The sequence below is a fragment of the Misgurnus anguillicaudatus genome, chromosome 9 (assembly GCF_027580225.2).
Source record: "Misgurnus anguillicaudatus chromosome 9, ASM2758022v2, whole genome shotgun sequence".
Classification (NCBI taxonomy): Eukaryota; Metazoa; Chordata; class Actinopteri; order Cypriniformes; family Cobitidae; genus Misgurnus; species Misgurnus anguillicaudatus.
Window position 1 is genome coordinate 29,455,043 of NC_073345.2, and position 20,220 is coordinate 29,475,262.

The following is a 20,220-nucleotide window of genomic DNA, read 5'->3' on the forward strand; positions in this document are numbered from 1 at the left end:
TTTTGTACAAAACTCATGGATTTGAAAAGCTCTGTGTCCCTGATTGGCTAATTTGTACATTGTGATTGGCCTAAATACCTCTGATGTCAGCCGGAAATGTGACGCTCCTTACCATGTTTGATATATTCGCTCACAATGCAATGCTGACAGGAGTTATATGCTACGTAGACACCAAACGCGAGGGATCGCGTTACTCGCTTTAGATTACTCGCGGGACTTAACTTCGTGTCATGCAAATTTTCAACTTGGGGAAAGACGCGTTTGAGGCGAATAGCGCATGTTTTTGCGACAAATGCGCCGGCCAAATTGCATAATTCGCATCGATCCACACGAGGACGCATCTGATCACGTCTTTTCATTGACTTTGTATGTAATCTACTTGCGCAAATCGTTGACCCCATGTCTGGTGTGAACCCACAGTCACAGGCTGTGAGTCAAAGCGGAAGGAATTATGATAACGATCGTCGTGTCCACGTCAACAGGCCCAGGAAGTAAACTGTTGCCTACAATCCGTGTGTTTGTTGTAGTTCAAGAAAAGAGATTTACTTGATAACTTGCATCATCATTTACCTTCCGGTTTGTACCTTTTGCATATCGTTAACATGTACTAATACACACATACACATCAAAGGAAATGTAAAATCGTGAATCGGACTGTATTTGCTCTTTAAACATGGAAATGTCAGATTTTCACAAAATGTCCCCTTTTACACCCGAAGAACCTTTCTTTTTCACAAAATGTTTTTGTGGTGAAAAAAATTATTCCGATTATTAAAAGGAAAGAAAGATGTTTATTTTAAAGAGTGCAAAGTTGCATTGTGGACTAAGGAGTCATTCATGGTTTTAATCTGGTCTTTACTACAAATATGGCTCTGTGAGATACTTCTTCACATGTTAGAGAAGAGAAAAGATGATTGTTTTCCAGTCAGAGCTCATGCAACCCTGCTCAAAATTTTTATATCCTCCCCAGATTCTCTATCTTATGCATGTTTCTGTTATCAGACATTGTTCTCATATTCCCACAACACACACACACACAAGCAGATGCTCCCAAGGTCAAAGAGTGTGAGACATTCAGCATTGGAATTCAGTAAATAAGCAAATAAACACATGCATTTAAAGCATATTAATGTACTAATAGACCAAACACAATTTCATCCCAAATTCATCAGCATTATTATTTTCTTATTTACCTATTTCTAATTTATTCCTTTTGTGTAATATTTTGCTTACAGTAATTTTCAAACTACAAAATGCTGGTATTATTAAAATGAGGATTAATAATACATTTCAATTCAGCTGCAGTGCATAATTCATAAACCTCATCAATAAACTCCTTCATGCCAGACAAAGTGACTGTTGAGGACGCATGTGTCTCATCATCAGAGGACTTAAAAGCCCCTTTTTGTCTGGGGATCTCTTTTGGAGCCCTGGGCTCCAATATCTAATTTAAACAACACAGCTAAACTGAGTTGAGTCTCACTCAAAAAAAAAGAAAAGAAAAAAAGCTGGGATATTTTCAACCAAGCGTTGGGTTAATTTTTTTTATATTTGACCGAACAATGGGTTAAAACAATCCAGCATAGGTTAAATTACAACCCAACGAGTTGGGTTTGTCCCTTTTTGATGAAAATAGATTGTACCAAAAAAGCAGTTTCTGGAGTGTGTAACAGTTCCTTTCCAATGAATCTCGCCACCACAATGTGTGGCGGGTGGTTACCAGAGTGTATATTTGTGGTTGCAAGGGTGTTACTCTGGGTGGAGCCGCCCACCCCAAGTCTCTACGCTATTTTGCACTGTAGATCCACTCCTTCCTTTGTTTATACCCGTTTATCTAACTGCTTTAAAAAAGTTATTGAACTCAATATGCTGCATGATAATGAGATTTAATGTCTGTAGCATTTACATTTGCAGTTATTCATTTTTGAAGATCCATTTATCCAAAGTTACTGCAAACAAAGATGTTACAAGTTTAACACTTGGGGATGGGGGGTGTTTAAATCCCTAACACTAATTTGAGCAACAGTATTTCTGTGATTCTTTAATGGGGATTGTTGTGGTGTAGGTCTGTCTTTGATGTTTTGGGCATCAGTGTCTCCTTCACAGCTGTTCTTGAGGTTATAGATGGAAACTTGTGCGACGCCTCACATTGCGGCACCCGCAGACAGCATTAATATATCACACGGCTATAAACTTGGCACAGGGTCCTTTCACAAGGAAAAATACACTCTTCTGGTGAAAGACACACGCAAGGGTCTCATGCAGCCTATGTGAGTTTGATCTAACACAAAACATTATCTAATCAGTCCCGGGCCCATATGCAAAAAAAATGTACGGGCCCCCTTAACCCAAAGCCCCCTCAACCTTGCCCGTTGGCATTGTTAACTGTGCAGGTCTGTTAACAACATATACTAATAAGGTAGTCAAATATTTTTACTTTACTTTTTACTTTAAAGGGTAGATTTAAATAAAGAAAAACAAAATGTTTTGGGTCGTTTTTGACTAGTGACTAACTTCTCTGCCTTCTCTTTTCTCTTTTAGGCCCCACTTTTATGTTTATATTTGTCCATCCTTAATGTTCATGTAGATAGCCGCTATAGTAACCTCTCACACTGTGTTTTTTTTTTGGCACGGCGATGCGTCATGTAAAAAAATTATGACGTAGTAGTCTACGGCAGCCATGCAAAAAGAGTGCAAAAAATAAACGCAAACAAGAAATGACGGAGAAATTAGACATTACGGAGAAATAAGGAATCACTACAAATGATATGCATACAAAAATATATTTATTGCCGCCACAAATAAAAATTAAATTGAAATTTTTTTTTTATTAAAAGCTGAGGCGGGCCCCCTATCGGCACGGGCCCATTTGCACGTGCATGCCCAGACGCTGCCCAAAAATGAAAATTCTGTCATCATTTACTCACCCTTAAGTTGTTTTAAACCTTTATTCTGTTAAACACAAAAGAAGATATTTTGATAAATGATGGTAAGCACACAGTTGACGGCACCGACTGACTTCCATAGTATTTGTTAATGTTTCTCCTACTATGGTACCGTCAACTGTGTTCTTACCATCAATTTATCATTTATACATTACTGTACCATATGTGTGTTCCCTGGGATCGAACCCATGACCTAGTTTGCCTTTCTAATTCAATGCACTCCCAACTGAGCCAGAGGAACATTAGTAGTATTGCATGTACTGTATCAATGACTAAATGCTGTCCAGTTAGATATAGTAAGTGTTGGCATCTGATCAGACAATGAGTCAAAAAATCACTTATCTGATATTCTGGGGCATTCATCACAGTGGAAATGGAGCATGTATTGCATTGTGGGAGTTTCCATGCAGTAATGCATAGTTTGTGTGCTGCATACTTTGGCAACTGGATTAGGTCATCTAGGTAGGTTTTCATTCAAGATTCACATACTGTGTACAGTATACAGCTAAGGTGTTAATTAGCTATGTTATATGGTAGTATCATATGCAGATCTGCTCTGGTATTGGTTAAGGCTGTAACTATTGGCAGATTTGTGTGCAATGGCAGTACATCAGAGCGATTGGCAGGGTCTCTCCGCTCCGCAGTCATGCACTTGCTAAGCAGATGACAATTGTTGGACAGAATGCTAAAGCAACACATCTGGAGTTTATTGGAGCCCATGCACACACATCCTGTCATTTCAATGCCTATGACAGCGTGGCAGTGCTGCTTTCTCGCTGTGAAATTACTTTTCTAGACAATAACACTATAAGATACTGAAGTACAGCTGGTCACAGAACAAGAACTGCTTTTAAATTGCTTTCTTCAAAGAAGACTGATAATCACTGCACATCACCTGCACAAGTTGTGCTGTGTTATTGTCTAAACCATGAATTAAAAATGTTTTACATTTGCATTATTAATGCATAATACTGGTTTATTGTGCACAAGTCAAAAGAAAAAAAAAATGCTCAAAAAAGTCAACCAGGAGAGGAAAGTTTCTGCGTGTCCCTGTTTGAACCGTTTTTCAGGTCTCCGGTGCTGGCAGCCATTGTAAAAAAACATCATCTGTGTTCTTTTCCGAAGCCTGGGGATGAAATGAAATGCAGAGGCGGTATTTTTGTAGCCCGTCTGAATCATTAATGAGACCGTGGTAAAACAAAGGAGGAGAAAAATAAGCTATATGACCTATAAATATAACAGGAACAAGAAGATTACCGCTGTAACTCTTTCATTTGCATGTTAACTTTTTCTTCTGTATGCGAGCTTGTAGCTCACTGTCACATTGTAAATCCTCAAGCAATGTACTCAGGGCCATGAATGACAATGGAGATGAAGAGAGATGTTTAGGGGTTCATGGTGAGAATTTTTCGGCTCTGTTCGAAACCCCGTTGAGGTGCCTTGCTGTATACTATCCACACAGTGATTTTTAAAGGGAAATTTACTCTGAAACACAATTTGGAGATACAAAGCAATTAAAATTCACTGTTTACCCTTATGAAAATAAACCATGGTTTTACTACAGTTAAAACCAAAATAACATGGTTAGTAGTAAAACCATGGTAACCACAATGGAGATTTGTGGGAGGGCACGAAGCTCCCGTTCCACTACATCCTAAAGATGCTCTATTGGGTTGAGATCTGGTGACTGTGAGGGCAATTTTAGTAGAGTGAACTCATTGTCATGTTCAAGAAACCAATTTGAAATGATTCAAGCTTTGTGACATGGTGCATTATCCTGCTGGAAATAGACATTAGAGGATGGGTACATGGTGGTCATAAAGAGATGGACATGGTCAGAAACAATGCTCAGGTAGGCCGTGGCATTTAAACGATGCCCAATTGGCACTAAGGGGCCTAAAGTGTGCCAAGAAAACATCCTCCACACCATTACACCACCACCACTAGCATGCACAGTGGTAACAAGGCATGATGGATCCATGTTCTCATTCTGTTTACGCCCAATTCTGACTCTACCATCTGAATGTCTCAACAGAAATCAAGACTTATCAGACCAGGCAACATTTTTCCAGTCTTCAACTTTCCAATTTTGGTGAGCTCATGCAAATTGCAGCCTCTTTTTCCTATTTGTAGTGGAGATGAGTGGTACCCGGTAGGGTCTTCTGCTGTTGTAGCCCATCCGCCTCAGGGTTGTGCTTCACAAATGCTTTGCTGCATACCTCGGTTGCAACGAGTGGTTATTTCAGTCAAAGTTGCTCTTCTATCAGCTTGAATCGGCCCATTCTCCTCTGATGTCTAGCATCAACAAGGCATTTTCGCCCACATCACTGCCGCATACTGGATGTTTTTCCCTTTTTCACACCATTCTTTGTAAACCCTAGAAATGGTTGTGCTTGAAAATCCCAGTAACTGAGCAGATTGTGAAATACACAGAGCGGCCCGTCTGGCACCAACAACCATGCCACGATCAAAATTGCTTAAATCATATTTCTTTCCCATTCTGACATTCAGTTTGGAGTTCAGGAGATTGTCTTGACCGAGACCACACCCCTAAATGCATTGAAGCAAGTGCCATGTGATTGTTTGATTAGATAATTGCATTAATGAGAAATTGAACAGGTGTTCTTAATAATCCTTTAGCAGTAAGGGGCGTGTCTACCGACACCGTTGTCTGGGTTGCGTGGAGCGGGTCTATCAACAGAAGGTCCAGATTCAAATGTCAACATTGGCTTTCGGAGATCATGGACCCTGCCTTTAAAATCTTATGGTTGCTTATAAAGTATAAAAGTAGCTTTCAAAACCCCTGGGCTAGATATGTCAGATAACCAGCAGACAATCTTAGACTGGTTTAATATATTTATTCCTCATAGTGGTTGTCAATAATACTCTCTTTATCATAAATAAGAGTTTATGGCATCACAAACTTCTTTATAAAGTAGTCATCATAAACCCTCTACAAAGGCGGTGACCGTAGACAGTAGATTGACATCATTTTATTGCTTGTCACAGTGCATTCTGGGATTGCAGTACTGTCATAAATTTAGGCCAAAACTAGATATTGTTTTTTGCACAGTTTTTGATGGCAGGAACACACAAGCCAAAATGTTGTTTAGGAAGGAAGCTAACTGGCATTTAAAACTGATCTCTTGTTCACAAGAGAGATGGATTTTACTTACAAAATCTTACTTGCTGTGACAGGAGCAAGAAGTGTGCCAGCAGGCCCCAGGTGTGCCAAGTACACAGGATTTAAAAGACAAATGAGAAAAACAAAGATAACTTACAGAAATGAAAACTTACACACAAACAGTGAATGGTGATGTGCTGAAGCAGCGAGAAGCAGATGTGCACTGACAGGCATGTAATTGATATCTCCTGTTATTGATATCTCCATGAGCATTAACACGAACATTCTGGACCAGCTTCATCCGGCCTGGCAGCAATTTTGCCCATCTTTCTCTAAAATGAATGAAAATATGTTTGCATAAAACACTTTTATGATTTCGCAACTTTTAATGTATTTACTTTTTAAAATAGTTTGTCATGGACCCTGTCCCCTGACTGTATGTGTTGCACTGAATTTAATCTTTTTAACAGTGTGTTATTGTCAAAGTCCCCATAGACTCGTCGAAAAAAAAATCTGATTTTATTCCGACTGCAAACAGCATCTGCTTTTTCTTTAAAGGGGGTGAAAGAGAGAAAGTCAATGAATATTCAGGGAAATGTTTACTGCAGGTTCTTCATCCTCGATGACCACAGATGTGCTGAGTTGTTTATTTACACCTCAGCCTGAACTCCCAAAGAGAGCTTAATAAAAACACCATTGTGCTCATTGTGGGTGTTATTGTCTTAAAATGAGTTTAATACACAGTATAGAGGTATTACCGTTTTGTGACCTTTACAGTATGTGCTGATAAATTGTATTAATTTAAAAATAAATAAATAAATAAATAAGGCAGCAACTTCGTACAGAATGTAACAGTACAATCCTAAAAGTAAGCGTGCGTGACAGACTTTTCCCATTTTCTAATTTTTCCACAATTCGCCTTCTTGTTTCCTTCCACACACAAGAAGATTTATGTTTCACTCTATTGCTAATACGGAATAATGCAAATTAAATTTTTTTGTTATTCATCTTCTTTCCAGGAAGGTCTGCTGGTTTGGTCATGGAAGAGCAGGCTGGAAGTGCGGGCAGCAGTCCGCAGCACAGTCGCGGGGCGGGCAGACAGGACGTCCTCCGCTGCGGTTGGCTCCGGAAGCAAGGAGGCTTCGTGAAGACCTGGCACACGCGTTGGTTTGTCCTTCGAGGAGATCAGCTACACTATTACAAGGATGAAGATGAGACCAAGGCACTGGGAGTTAAAGAAGTATATTTGTCCATTGGTAAGAGACTTCCACTGTTATATTAAAGGTCACACTCATTACTTCAGAAAATTAATATTATTACGTAATGCAAGTTACTTGTAATGCGTTACCCCCAACACTGATGCTGGCTTCATTAGGAAGCTGAAAAATCTTAAATTTCCCTCACAAACAAAAACACACTCTTTGGTAGGGGTGGAACAATACATGTATTCGTTTCGAACCGAATCGGTACGGGGGTCACGGTTCGGTGCATGAATTTAAACGGAGAATACACGGTATGAAAATAAAAAAACTTGCGTGCAAAATAATTAATGTAATGCGGAACTACTGTTAGATACGCGGGTTATTTATGGACAGCTAATCTGTTGCCCCGCTTTAGCTCTGAAGCTCTGATTGGCAGCCGAGCTCCGCCTATGTATGCGCTCTATCAGAGCCCGTCTACATTCTCTGGCACTCTGCATTTTTTTGTCACGTCGACGTCGGTTCAGTCAGTGAATGAGCAGCCGACAGCGAGTATGGCAAGTGGTGTTCCACCAGAGTCTCTTTCCGCCAGCCTCTTTAAGATCGCAAGTTTGGCAAAACTTCAGTTTTCCAGTCAGTTACAATAGTACAGGCGAGAGAGTGGTGGAAAAGACGAGGACTTTGCATCGGCGTTGTTCAGCAGTCGTTAGGTATGTGAGTGGAAACACATCTAATCAGGGCTCTCAAGTCTCACGCATTCACCTTGACAAACACGCATTTCAGTCAGTTCAAACGGCACACTTTGTATTTCTCACGCCGAGAAGTAGGAGATAAATTGTCCTGCTATATACAACAGGCATACGCAGGGCAGTTCTGTCGAGTTCAGCTGCTTTCAGTTTTTTAAGTGTGCTATACTTTACGCAGCGCCATCAGCGTCAGAGTACCGCGAGAAATCTTGCGGAGGAGGCTGATTTCAAATCGCTCTCGCGTTACTCTGACGTCATCCACTTGTGGTTTCTTGCAGCCCCTCGTGAAGTCGTACACACCTATTAATTCATCCTACAAGCCTATTTTTTTGTTCTTTAGTACATTAATATGAAATAAGGCCAAAATGTAATTTTAAAATGTATTTAGGTAACACTTGTAATACATTTGAACCCATATTTGTATGAAAGATGAGTACAAGATTACTTAAAGAGGTATACATTTTTGAAATACGAGATAGTATGTTAAATGCATTTCAGTTCATATTCATGACATCTGAAAATAACACTGATAAGGACACCTATGTTTTTAAGATTAGCTTAAGTACTAAAAAAAATGCCTTCTTCATTTTTGTTTTGCTTTTCCCTCAATTGTACCGAAAGTGAATCGAACCGTGGCGCCTGAACCGAGGTACGAACCGAACCGGGACTTCTGTGTACCGTTCCACCCCTACTCTTTGGTAATGTTGATTTCATGTCAGCTCTTGGTTGGTGTGCATGCACTATTCTGGGTTAAGTGCCCATATAAGGACTTCCACTGTACTTCCTGCACTGAAACTGCCCATAAATGAAATAAAGCAAGATTGTTATGTATGAATCTTTTAGAAATTTGTATGACAAAGTGGCTCTGGCAAAGTGCTTTCAGCACAGACAGTCTTTAACAGTGTTAATAAGTCAGAAATAGCATTAGACACCCCCTTTAACTCTTTCACCGCCATTGACGAGATATTTCGTCAATTAAGAGAAAACGCTTCCCCGCCAATGACGAGATTTTCCGTCTTTCCGCAATACCGCTATTATCCACTCGCCTGAAAAGTCCGCTCCCCTTCCCACTCTCATAATGGGAGAGGGAGGGTGTTACTGCGCCGAGTCAAAGTACTCCCAAAAGTGCTATTACGCCATAAAATATAGTTCCTCTTTTAAATCCGCTTAGAAAAGCTACGTTTTATTTTGTACCACCAAACTTGCTCGTATAACTACTCGTCTTAAATAGGAAAAACGTTGATGTGTTTGGTCACTTCTTACTTTATCTCTAAATGGTACCATTGAATGAATGGGGCTAAGCTAAATGCTATCGAAGCGTCGCAGCGCGCTCCAGCGCTTACGTGCACGCACACAGATGATAGAGGGATGTAACAACAATTCTTAGTTAAGGTAATAACATATTTTAATATTGAAAATGGGTAGACTATTCCTTTAAGTAATAGAGAAATTTGCTGGCCGATTGAAATGATTTATTGGCTGATGCCGATAATAAAAATTCAAAATATCGGCATCTGCAATATATTATCCTATCACTCATTTCAATCATTGATTTTAATCTTTGACATGACCTTGCTTTATCATTATTAAAGTAATCAAGTTTATATTTCCATAGAATATTCTTTACATGCAAATTCTTTACATAAATTCTTTAAATTATAAAAAACAGTAAATCACAAAAAATGACTCGGGTCTATTTGGATGTACTATTCCTTTAACTGAAGTTTTTTTTCTTTAACGGAAGTTTTGCGTCTTTACACGCAAACACGCCCGCAGATGTTCATATTGTTTACACGCTTCACATTGTATAAGTCATAAGCCGCTGCTTAGCCTTCAACAAGACATCAGAGACCACACAAACACACACACACACGCATTCCAATTCTCTAAGTTCACCTCTCACACCAAAACACAAACAAGACAGGTGAGAAGAGAATGACCTGTTTCCCACCTCTACACAATATTGACTGAATGATGACCTGTCACTATTCAACTATTAAGGTTTTATCCTCAGGGTAGCACAGGTGGTCTTAAGAGAACGGGCAGAAGTGTTTACTATGGAATCCGGCAGGAATTTGAGAACTTTCCAATTCCATCAATCTTTAAAACCCATTTTAAAATCAAAGCTACATTATCATTTCAGCCTAAAGGAATGTTACATTTATATCTTTATGTTCAGGTTCTAGGGTTCATCTCCCTTTTTAACTTTAATTTTCATGTTTAATGTACTGCTCAAGCTTGCCATGGGTTGTCAGCAGTGAAATATCAAATATCAAGGGAAGACAGCATCTCCGTTTGGAGTCACAGAGCTTTCAAAAGACACTGAATACCCCCATTAAAGAATGAAAAGACTTTGATGTTTTTCAAAAGATGACGGAGACACATTTTTTGGTTGTTAAATACTTAGAGAGACATGAGAGATGTCTTAACTAAACAGACAAGCCTTGACCCCAGGGCACTAAAGGAAATGCTGAAAAAACATTGAACTAATGAATTGACTTGTTGGTAACACTTTGTAACTGTTTGCAAAAGGGGAAATGTACTCCCCCCATTAATCAGAAATGGCCAAATCACCCCCCCCACACACACACACATTTTTGATGTTTTTAACCCTTATGGGTTGTTAAGGCCATTTTTGTCCTTTTTTGTCTTAATTTGGTCACAACTTTCTCCGTGTTTCAGCAAATGTAATGATTTTGGTGACTTTTTTTTCAAAAACTCAATAATATAAATTTACTACCCTTTCGGGTTGTTTGTGTACAAAAAAGCCACTAAATGAAATGGCTGTAAAAATGTATCAATTTTTTTTTTTTTTTTTTTGCATAAATCTGTTAATCACCCTCAGTACTGATCAAAACAACCAAATGTTTACAAAATGTCCATGATTTTAACTCTTTAATTGCCAAGTTCATAAGTGATGTCACTGATTTGAAGAAAAATACACAAAATAACAGATTTTTAATATAAAAAGTGATTGTGGATTTTTTTACTTTTTCACAGTCCTGGGCTTGCCAAAGATTGGAAAAAACATTGGTTTTGATGCATTCTTAGTTTTTTCTCCCCATTTATTGTTCGTGGCTTTTTTTGTCCATTGACTTCCATTATAACGACATTTTTTGATTGCAAAGCCATGACACCTAATTATCATGCATTGTTGACTTTTGCCGGATTTTCATTTTGCTAAGAGGTAAAATTTGTCATTTTTACTGTTGAACACCATGTGGCACAATTAACCCTTTAGTAGGCCTTTTACAGCCTTTTAATTTAGTGGCTTTTTTGTACATGAACAACCCGAAAGTGTAGTGAATTTGAACAACCCACAAGGGTTAAACATACATAATAGCACAAAATGTTTTGGTCTCCCCAATGGTCAGGGTGTGGTTACAGCCTCTATTTGTACAACCGTTTCTTTAACATATTCTGCCATTCAAAGTCGCCCGGTCGGCACAGGTTGTGAATCAAGAGTACAAAGATTTCCCCCAAACATGTTGAATTGATGATTGATTTTCATGTTTGACTTTAATCTCCTGCTGTGTTTGAACCGAGACATTTAGAGAGAGCATTGTGTGCAAATGTTTACATGCACATAATATGAGAGATTGAATGAAGTCAGACATGTTTTACACAATAAAGCAAATCCAAATCTGAGTTCCCAAAAACAGATGGCATGCAAAACTAAAGACCTCCGATGACCCAGTAACATCAAAAAACAAACTCTTGTTTAAGATGTATTTTTCCGTAGTGTCTCAAGACTACTGGAAAGGCAAACGTGAGTCACGACTGCTATGACTGTTGTTGACACAATAACCAGACGTTTCAACATAAAAGTGCGGCTTTGGTTTTTCTCTGTTTGTATTGTATATCATCAGCATAAACTCTTCCATATGAGCGGCACTAGTCAAAATAGCTAGTGCGCTGACCTCATCTCTCATCTCCATGGCAACCGCTTGCCGTGTCGCAAAAAAAAGCTGAAGGGAAAGCCAATGACACAGCATGTGATGTGAAGATTCAGATCATGTTTTGACTGGCTGTGTTGAAAGACAACCATCCAGCATTTCTAGCTGTAGTGCAGCTACTTTCCAACAGTAACGATCAAATGGCTTTAATGGGAATGATCTCAGTTCTTAGCATGATGTGATATTGATATTGTTTCTACTGTATGAACTTGTCCTGCATGATTTTTATCTATCTAAAAAACTAAATTTAGCATGCCTGCACACGAAAAACAGCTTAAGAAGACATGGTTAGTTCATCCCATATCGGTCTTTCAGCTTGGCACATTGCGTAAATACAGTATTTCAAAGATGCATTATTATATTAAATATATATTAAATTAATTATTTAAGACTTTTTGTCTTTCCGAGCTCTTGCAAAGAGACTTCCTATAAATGTTGAATATAATGCATGTAAATATGAATTGATGGGTTTCGTTATGTATTTATAAAAAAATCACCCTTTCAAAAAGTACACATTTGCACCTAAAGATGTCATATTAGTACCTCAGAGGTACATTTATATACCAAATGTATACACATCAGTATAAGGACTTTTTAAAGGCTACTGCCCCAGTGCAGTGTGAGACCGTTTTTTGACAATTTTTTCCAACAGTGTATTATTAAACTTTGATATCTGGTCTCCTGGTAGCTTGCACAACAACCATTTTCACTTCTGTATGGCCTATTGACTCAGCCAGACACTGTGAGCGAAACGTTCCTGAAAAGTTCAATGCCTCTGAGTCATTTGAACATGCTGTCATTTTGTTCAAGTCTCTAAAAAAAGTTTGTAAAAGTCCTACAGGTTTGCCTTATATCACCCCACCAGCATCTTCAACAAATACACAAGCCAAGAGCAAATCTCTACTAGAAAATATAACACCAAAATGACAGGAGCTGAAAGTTTCTTAGATTAATCTTCCTTCCCACGATGCACCTCTGTTTGACATGCAGACACAAAGAAAATGTACCAGAAATGCTTTTTGGGTGAATTTTGACATATATTTAAGCAGCACATCTGCAGAAATACCATTTAACATTTGAAATATTGATGAGAATCACAGAGGAGGTCACATGTCAAGTTCAGCCTTGTCAGTCATTCAGCTTTTCCAATGCTGCTCTCTGTGTTTTCTGTGTCTAAGTTTGTGTGTTCAAGATTGGCTATACGTGTGAAGGCCTAAGTGTTAGGGACAGCTGTGTTTCAATTAAAAAATTGCACAAAACGTTAGCATTATTTTCTAAATGTTGACAAAAAACTATTGCGAAATGACAGCCTTTCCATTAACCGATGTCATGTGACTAAAATGTAAGTTTGTTGTCATTCCAGAAAGCATGGTGCCGGCTGAATTCGACTTCATACAGTACTGCGCAGACCAGTGTTACTCATTGCGCAGCTCGCGAGCCACATGCGGCTCGGCAAGCTTTAATTTGTGGCTAGCATGACGGTAAATAATACAGTTATATGATCACGCAGGCATGCGCTTTTTCTGTATTTTCTGCTCTGGACGTTAACTTTGTTAGAAAACCATACCCGTTATATCAAGACGCACATTGATAAGCCTGTTCAATCGTATGCACATATGACATCAAAGTACCGTGAGATCAGACTGCTTGTTATGCTTTCAAATTGCTCTCACGGCACGGTAATGCCACTTGCCAACCGTTCTTTGCAGAGATGCATAAAATTAAGACAAAGATGGCCCCCTAGTGGTTCGGAGTTACACTGTATATGCATATTATAACTGTGCTTTCACACTGCCACCAGCAAGAGCGTCAATAAAAGCTCTGGCTGCCCTGCTAACGACGCTATAGAAAAGGTGTAGTGGATGCTCTGACACTGTAATGCATTCTCTGGAATCCTCTAAAGCGGAGGTTTCTGCCTTCTGATTGGTTGCCAGCGAACGTTTCCACCTTCCGATTGGTTGCCGCCTAACCACATCATAGCTCATTACCATAAAGTTGAGCTGATTTCAAATCTTCTCGACGCTCACGCCGTACATGACGCACCGCTGCCTGACGGAGCTCGCGCCGGCTTTTATTGAAAATAAATGACTTCCGGCCACTTTGACGCTCTCGCCGGTGGAGGTATGAAAGCACAGTAAGAATGCTATGCATTAAAATCCTGTTTTTGTCATTAAGGGAAATCATCTTGTCTCATTACAAATGATAAAGAATGATTTGCCCTCAAATTTCTTGCATTCACAGATTGACAGAATGATAAGCAGACATGCTTTTTATGATTGGATTACTTTTGGATTACTTTTGATACTTTGCGGTACATGCTGCTCTCCTATTGACTCTGACTTATCAGTGTGGCTCTAATGGATTTGATGTCATGCGCTTGTCGGTTCTTGTGACGCAACGTTAAGTCGAACACACCTCTTCTGTCTTGTCATCTAACCCCACCATATTTATAAAGAATCATGTGACTTTAAAGCAACACTAAAGAACTCTGGCTCTTTGCTCCCCCTACAGGTTAGAAGCGAAATTGTTCATTACCACTGTCGTAAATACTGCAGCATAGCTGGCTCTGATTGGATTGTAGGTCTGCTGTAAAGCAAGTTTTTGTAGTTTTCACTCGAACTACAGGACCGCTACCCGACGGTAGTGCGGTTTTGGCCGATAGAGGGCTGCAAAGCGAATGTGAAAGTGCCATTCACCCTGTTTTGTGTGGATGAACCACTGAAACTTTTTGGAAACGTTATTTTAAGGTAAAAAAAACTATTTGGTGTTGCTTTAACGCATGTCAGGTGACCTGTAAATGCGAAAAACATCATTGCCATTTTCGCAATATATACCTTTTTCGCCTAAAAATCTACCTACATGTAAATACGTTTTTGCTGTATATGGGAGTTTAGTAAATTGGTGTGTTTTCATTGGATGCATTTTCAATTCGCTGATTCAATTTTGAAGGGTAATGGAAACGTAGCTGTTAAATGTTTTCTGATTTCCTAAATAAATAACTGTAATGTAATGTAAAGGTAAAATAGTCATAAATTGCACACGTTACTATAAATCTGCACAAGTTTGAGCAAGGCTTTGAAAATAAAAAATAATACAAATCTAGTGAAGACATCTATGCACTAATAAACTAAAATAAATCTTTGTGTGTGTCTGTAGTTTCAGTTCTAGTCTCACAGCCCATAGGTTAGGCGTCGAGTAAAAGGAAGCTAGGACACGAGTAGAAAGAAAGAAAGACCCACAATTCATCTGTTGTTCTGCTTGACTGTTTCATGAATGAGATCCCTTATAGACTCCCAAGTCATGGAGTATTCTGAATGCAGCCAGAAAATTTCTTATTCAGGGGAGGAAATAAAAGAAGACATGGTGTGAATTTTGTGTTTTTTAATGTTCCATACTATTACTGTAAGTCTAAATACAAAAATAATACCACTGTGAAATATCATCGGTCACCACATTACTGCATATTAAATCAAATAAGCAGAAGTTGTGGTTTGGACACACACATTGCTTGTTACTGGAAACTACTTGTTGTGGTGGTAAATTTAAACAGACTGGTCTGCTTTCATCATAACCACCCTTAATCATAATCATGAATTTCTGTTTTTTTCTAGCATAGTTTTTATAAATGGTCTAGTTGCAGTGGCTTGTCAGGGTTTCCCGCAGAAATTTTGTTAGTTAAGGTGGGCGTACGCGTCATGATGAAAGTTAAAATATTTTTATTTAAAACACTTAAATAGAACTTAATTTTGAAGAAACTATGACAGAAAATGAATAAGATTATTAATAAAAAAGATTATTAATGAATTAAAATGTTTTTAACAGATACCTTAGCTGCGTGATGAAGTGAAACTAAAGGGTTAGTAAACAGATGAAACTGAAGCAGATTTGTAGAACGTCTGGCGAACAATGATAGATAGCGTGAAGATTGTAAAAACTGATTATTTCCCACAATTAACGCTCGCGCTCATGCTCGCAGTGTGAAGCGTGTCCGCGCTATTCTCTGAGATGCACTTGACAGCCTTTTGTGCACCTTTTTTTTGACGACCTAGTTAAGGCGGTAGGGTTTCCCAGTTTAGGCGGGCCGCCCGAACTGCAAAGTGCTCCGGGAAACCCTGCTTGTACTAATCCTAACTATGAATCTTCACCTGATGCCACATACTGTAGATGCTTAAAGAGATACTCCAGAATACTGACGGGCCGTTGAATTATTTGAAAATAATGCACACCCAAGGTGGTAATGCGCCGTTACACCTCGGGTGTGCATTATTTTCAAATAATTCAAAGGACTGGAGTCAATTTTTCCTCTTATATCACGGTTACCACAAACATTGCTCTGGTGATTATTTTAAGACATTTGACAGGTCAGGTGTGCGTTTATTGAAAAATAATCAACAATTCTTTGAACATTTCTCAACCAGAAATAAAGCATTCAACAGGTCCGTGGTATAATGAAAATCACCCCATAATTTACTCACCCTCAAGCCATTCTTGATGTAAATGTTTCTCAAATTTTTTATCCAATTCCCCACTTTGGAGGTAGGGAAGGATTTCGAGCCCCACCTGGCCCCAATCGCCCCAACACAATTTTAATCAAGTAGGCTTTTAGTTTAACTCTTGAAATTTATATTACATTAAACACTTACAATAGAGAAAAAAAACATGCAAATTTATTATCACTTTGCAAGGAATAAGACTTTGTTGAAAAGTTAATAATAACAATGCAATGCTGTCTGTCTTGGTTTTCTTTGCTGGTGCCGAATCTTCAGTTTCCTTTTCATTATGTGTCACAAACTTATTTATTGTTAACTTTTATAACGCTACCGCCTATAACGCCTCTCAACGTTAACGTTTTGTTCTGCTTTAATTAACATTCAGACATTAATTTATTCTTGTAGGCTCGTTTCGTGTGACATTTTCTTCACAGTCTGATGTTGTTTTAAGTTACAATTATATTTTAATGTGTTGTTTTGAGTGTATGGTCAATAAATAAAGAAATTAATATGGGCACAAAAATTACCAAATTTGCTCCCATTTGTCACGCCCCACTTATAATGTTTCTATTCCCCACCAGTGGGGCCCGCCCCACACTTTGAAAAACACTGATGTACATGATCATTTATCAGATGAACACAATCAAAGTTATATTAGAAAATGTCTAATATAACGGACGAGGTGCATCCATTCTTCATAATCACACATCAACATAATCCACACAGGTTGATGTGATAATGTAAGAAAAATATCTTTATTTAAAACTTCTTAAACTTTAATAACTAGCTTCTGGTAAACGGCCAATGCGTATTCACTAGAGAGTATCGGCATAGGACTTCAATTTGTAATATTTGTACAGGGCCCATAATGTTTTGGTCATGCACCAAATAAGATGCATACACGGATGGCTTGCAAAATCTTCTGAAAAGGTTAAAATAAATCATCATAATGTTAGTTAGTATATTATTTTTACATGCATGACCAAGAATGCTGTCAGAATAAATCTAGAAATTCGCCAATTTGAGGTTAAGGAGTAAACTGTAATTATGACTTCCCACACAGAGAGGTGATGAGACTCTATCATTAATGTGACTATTAATTAGCATCTTCATTCAAAGTGATAGCTTCATTACTTACCTGCCTCATTAGCTTAATTGCTGTGTCTCATTCTGGTGCATGAGCATCTGCCCCCTAATGTTACCCAGGGAGACACAGACCGGGTCATATTCACGGAGAAAGAAACCTTTTGGCCGCATAGAGATGAATTTATTTAACTTGAAATATAGAGGCTCTTTGTGAGCTGGCGTCAACAGGGTGACGTTACGCGTGCAGGGCTTGATGTTGTGTGCGTTTGTCATGTTGGGAATGCACAGAGCGGCCGCTGAAAGGGTCAGGGGGCAGCTGCGGGACATTCAGAAGACATTCTGAATGTAAGACATTCAGAAGTTTTTACGCTCTCGTATGCAAAAGAAAGAATTTTGTTTAGCTGTGTGATTTGCAGAATAATTGTAATTCAAAATGCTGTTTGGAGACAGTGAACCCCTTTGTTTATTATATAGCTTTTGAACTGGTATTTGATCAACACTGTTGAGTTAAAAAATACGACATGACACTTAATACATTTTAATGTATTGTTGAATAACTTTCAATGGGAGATTTATTTGCATTACAATGCAACTATAAAACGTATAATCTAAATCTTAAAAGACCCACTGAAATGTCTTGAAATGTGCAGCTTTGTTTGATGCATCAACATAATTTAAATTGAAACAGGAAGATAGGGTGGGACATACTAAGTGGCCCCTCCCTCTTTTAAAACAGCCAATATGGTTTATTTTTACCTCACAGCCTGGAATCTGATTAGAAGCTGAAGTGCAGAATGATGTCATAAAAATAATTGATCTGTATTTGTAGAAGTAAGAGACTGTAAGTTTGAAGCCTTATTTCATCTAAATGTGAAATTGAACAATGTTTCATAGGACACTAGTTTACTTAAAGGAAAACATCACAGTTTTTCAATATTTTACTATGTTCTTACCTCAACTTAGACAAATTAATACATTCCTATCCTTTTCAATGCATGCACTTAATCTTTGTACAGCGCGTCGTGAATGTGTTAGCATTTAGCCTAGCCCCATTCATTCCTTAGGATCCAAACAGGGATGAATTTAGAAGCCACCAACACTTCCTCGATTTTGATGCCTGACACGCGGTTGGTGTAAGCGCAGCATAAGCAAGTCATTCAGGCCATTAAAAGCCTTTTAAAGGAAAACATCACCGTTTTTCAGTATTTTACTATGTTCTTACCTCAACTTAGATGAATTAATACATACCTTTCTTTGTACAGCGCTTCATGAATGTGCTAGCATTTAGCCTAGCCCCATTCATTCCTATGGCTCCAAACAAAAGTTTTCTTTTGTGCCACCATACTTACTCGTGTAACTACTCATGTAATTGTCTATAAAAAGGAAAAACATGAAAGTGGTTGGTGGCTTCTAAATTCATCCCTGTTTGGAGCCATAGGATTGAATGGGGCTAGGCTAAATGCTAACACATTCACGAGGCGCTGTACAAAGATTAAGTGGACGCATTGAAAAAAGATAGGTATGTATTAATTCGTCTAAGTTGAGGTAAGAACATAGTAAAATATTGAAAAACTGTGGTGTTTTCCTTTAAGAACCCGCATTTATAAGAATGAATGACGTAGTTGATCTGCACTTGTAGTCTGACAGGTTTACTCTTTAATCATGCGGTTGTCCTTGAATACAGATGGATCAAGACCAAAACTAACATCCAGATGCAAGATACAAAAGTAACCGCTTTCTTAATCTCTCTTTCATCATAGTTCTCTCCGGTTCATCAGTCCACAGATTTGAAACAGATGTATAATGAACATCTGAATATCCCCCTTTCTTTCTCTTACTCGCTCTCTCTCGAGTCTGGTATGTGACAAGAAGATATTTAGTATTCCAAGCAGCAAGAAGGTTGTGTCATTATGCCACCGCTATAACTTTTACGCCTTATGTCTGTAATCTCCCCTTAAATCTTTTGTTCTTTATCCATCCTCCAATGTGTGACACTATAACTTTACTGTACTGTTTCTCACACATCATAAAAGGACAAAGATAATTCTCTGTTAAAAAGCAATATATAAGTATAGGTTGCACAGACAAACAGCTGTTGGCCATATAAATAAACGTTTGTTGTGTCGTCGTGTTCATCGTTCTACTGTGGATGCACCGTGTGTTTTCAATGAATATTCAGGTAATGCATGTTGCAATACTCTTATTGCATACATAACATAGGCTTGTTTGTGGCACAGTCGACCTGAGTCAAGCGTTAAAACTCAAATTTTGAAAAAAAAATACAGCCTATGTTATGAAACGGCAAATGTGTCAAAATCGTCAGCAAAAGCAATCTAAAATGTTTGGTAACATTCCTTCTTGGATGTATAAAGTAACCTATTACGTAAATGCACAGTGTCTATTACACTGTCTTCAATACACTGTTTATTTTGTATATTGTGCATCGCTCACAAGATAAGGTCATGTGGAATTGGTGTGGAACAATGTGCTCCTGTAGTCTTGCATTAGCAATGCAAATGTCATGAGTTTAATTTTCAGGAAATATACAGTACATTATATGTTTACTGAGGTAAAGTCCAAGTCTCATGTCTTTGCTCACGAGTCGAAATGAAACCCCAAGTCTTTAAGATATGTTTCTGTTTGACGTCTGGGTCTAAAGAATTCATCTCTGCTA

At 38.4% G+C, this 20,220-nt stretch overlaps 1 protein-coding gene across 3 annotated transcripts in view; it reads left to right on the forward strand.

Moving 5' to 3' along the window:
* arhgap24 (Rho GTPase activating protein 24) overlaps positions 1-20,220 on the forward strand; it is a 139,047-nt gene that overhangs the window by 17,001 nt on the left and 101,826 nt on the right. For 2 of the 3 annotated variants that reach the window (XM_073871464.1, XM_073871466.1), the window contains one exon: positions 7,089-7,296. In XM_073871464.1, the coding sequence (XP_073727565.1) occupies positions 7,109-7,296 (188 nt within the window). In that variant the 5' untranslated portion in view covers positions 7,089-7,108. Of the gene's footprint in view, positions 1-7,088; positions 7,303-20,220 lie in introns of all 3 variants that reach the window. The other variant, XM_073871465.1, reaches the window with a different exon arrangement.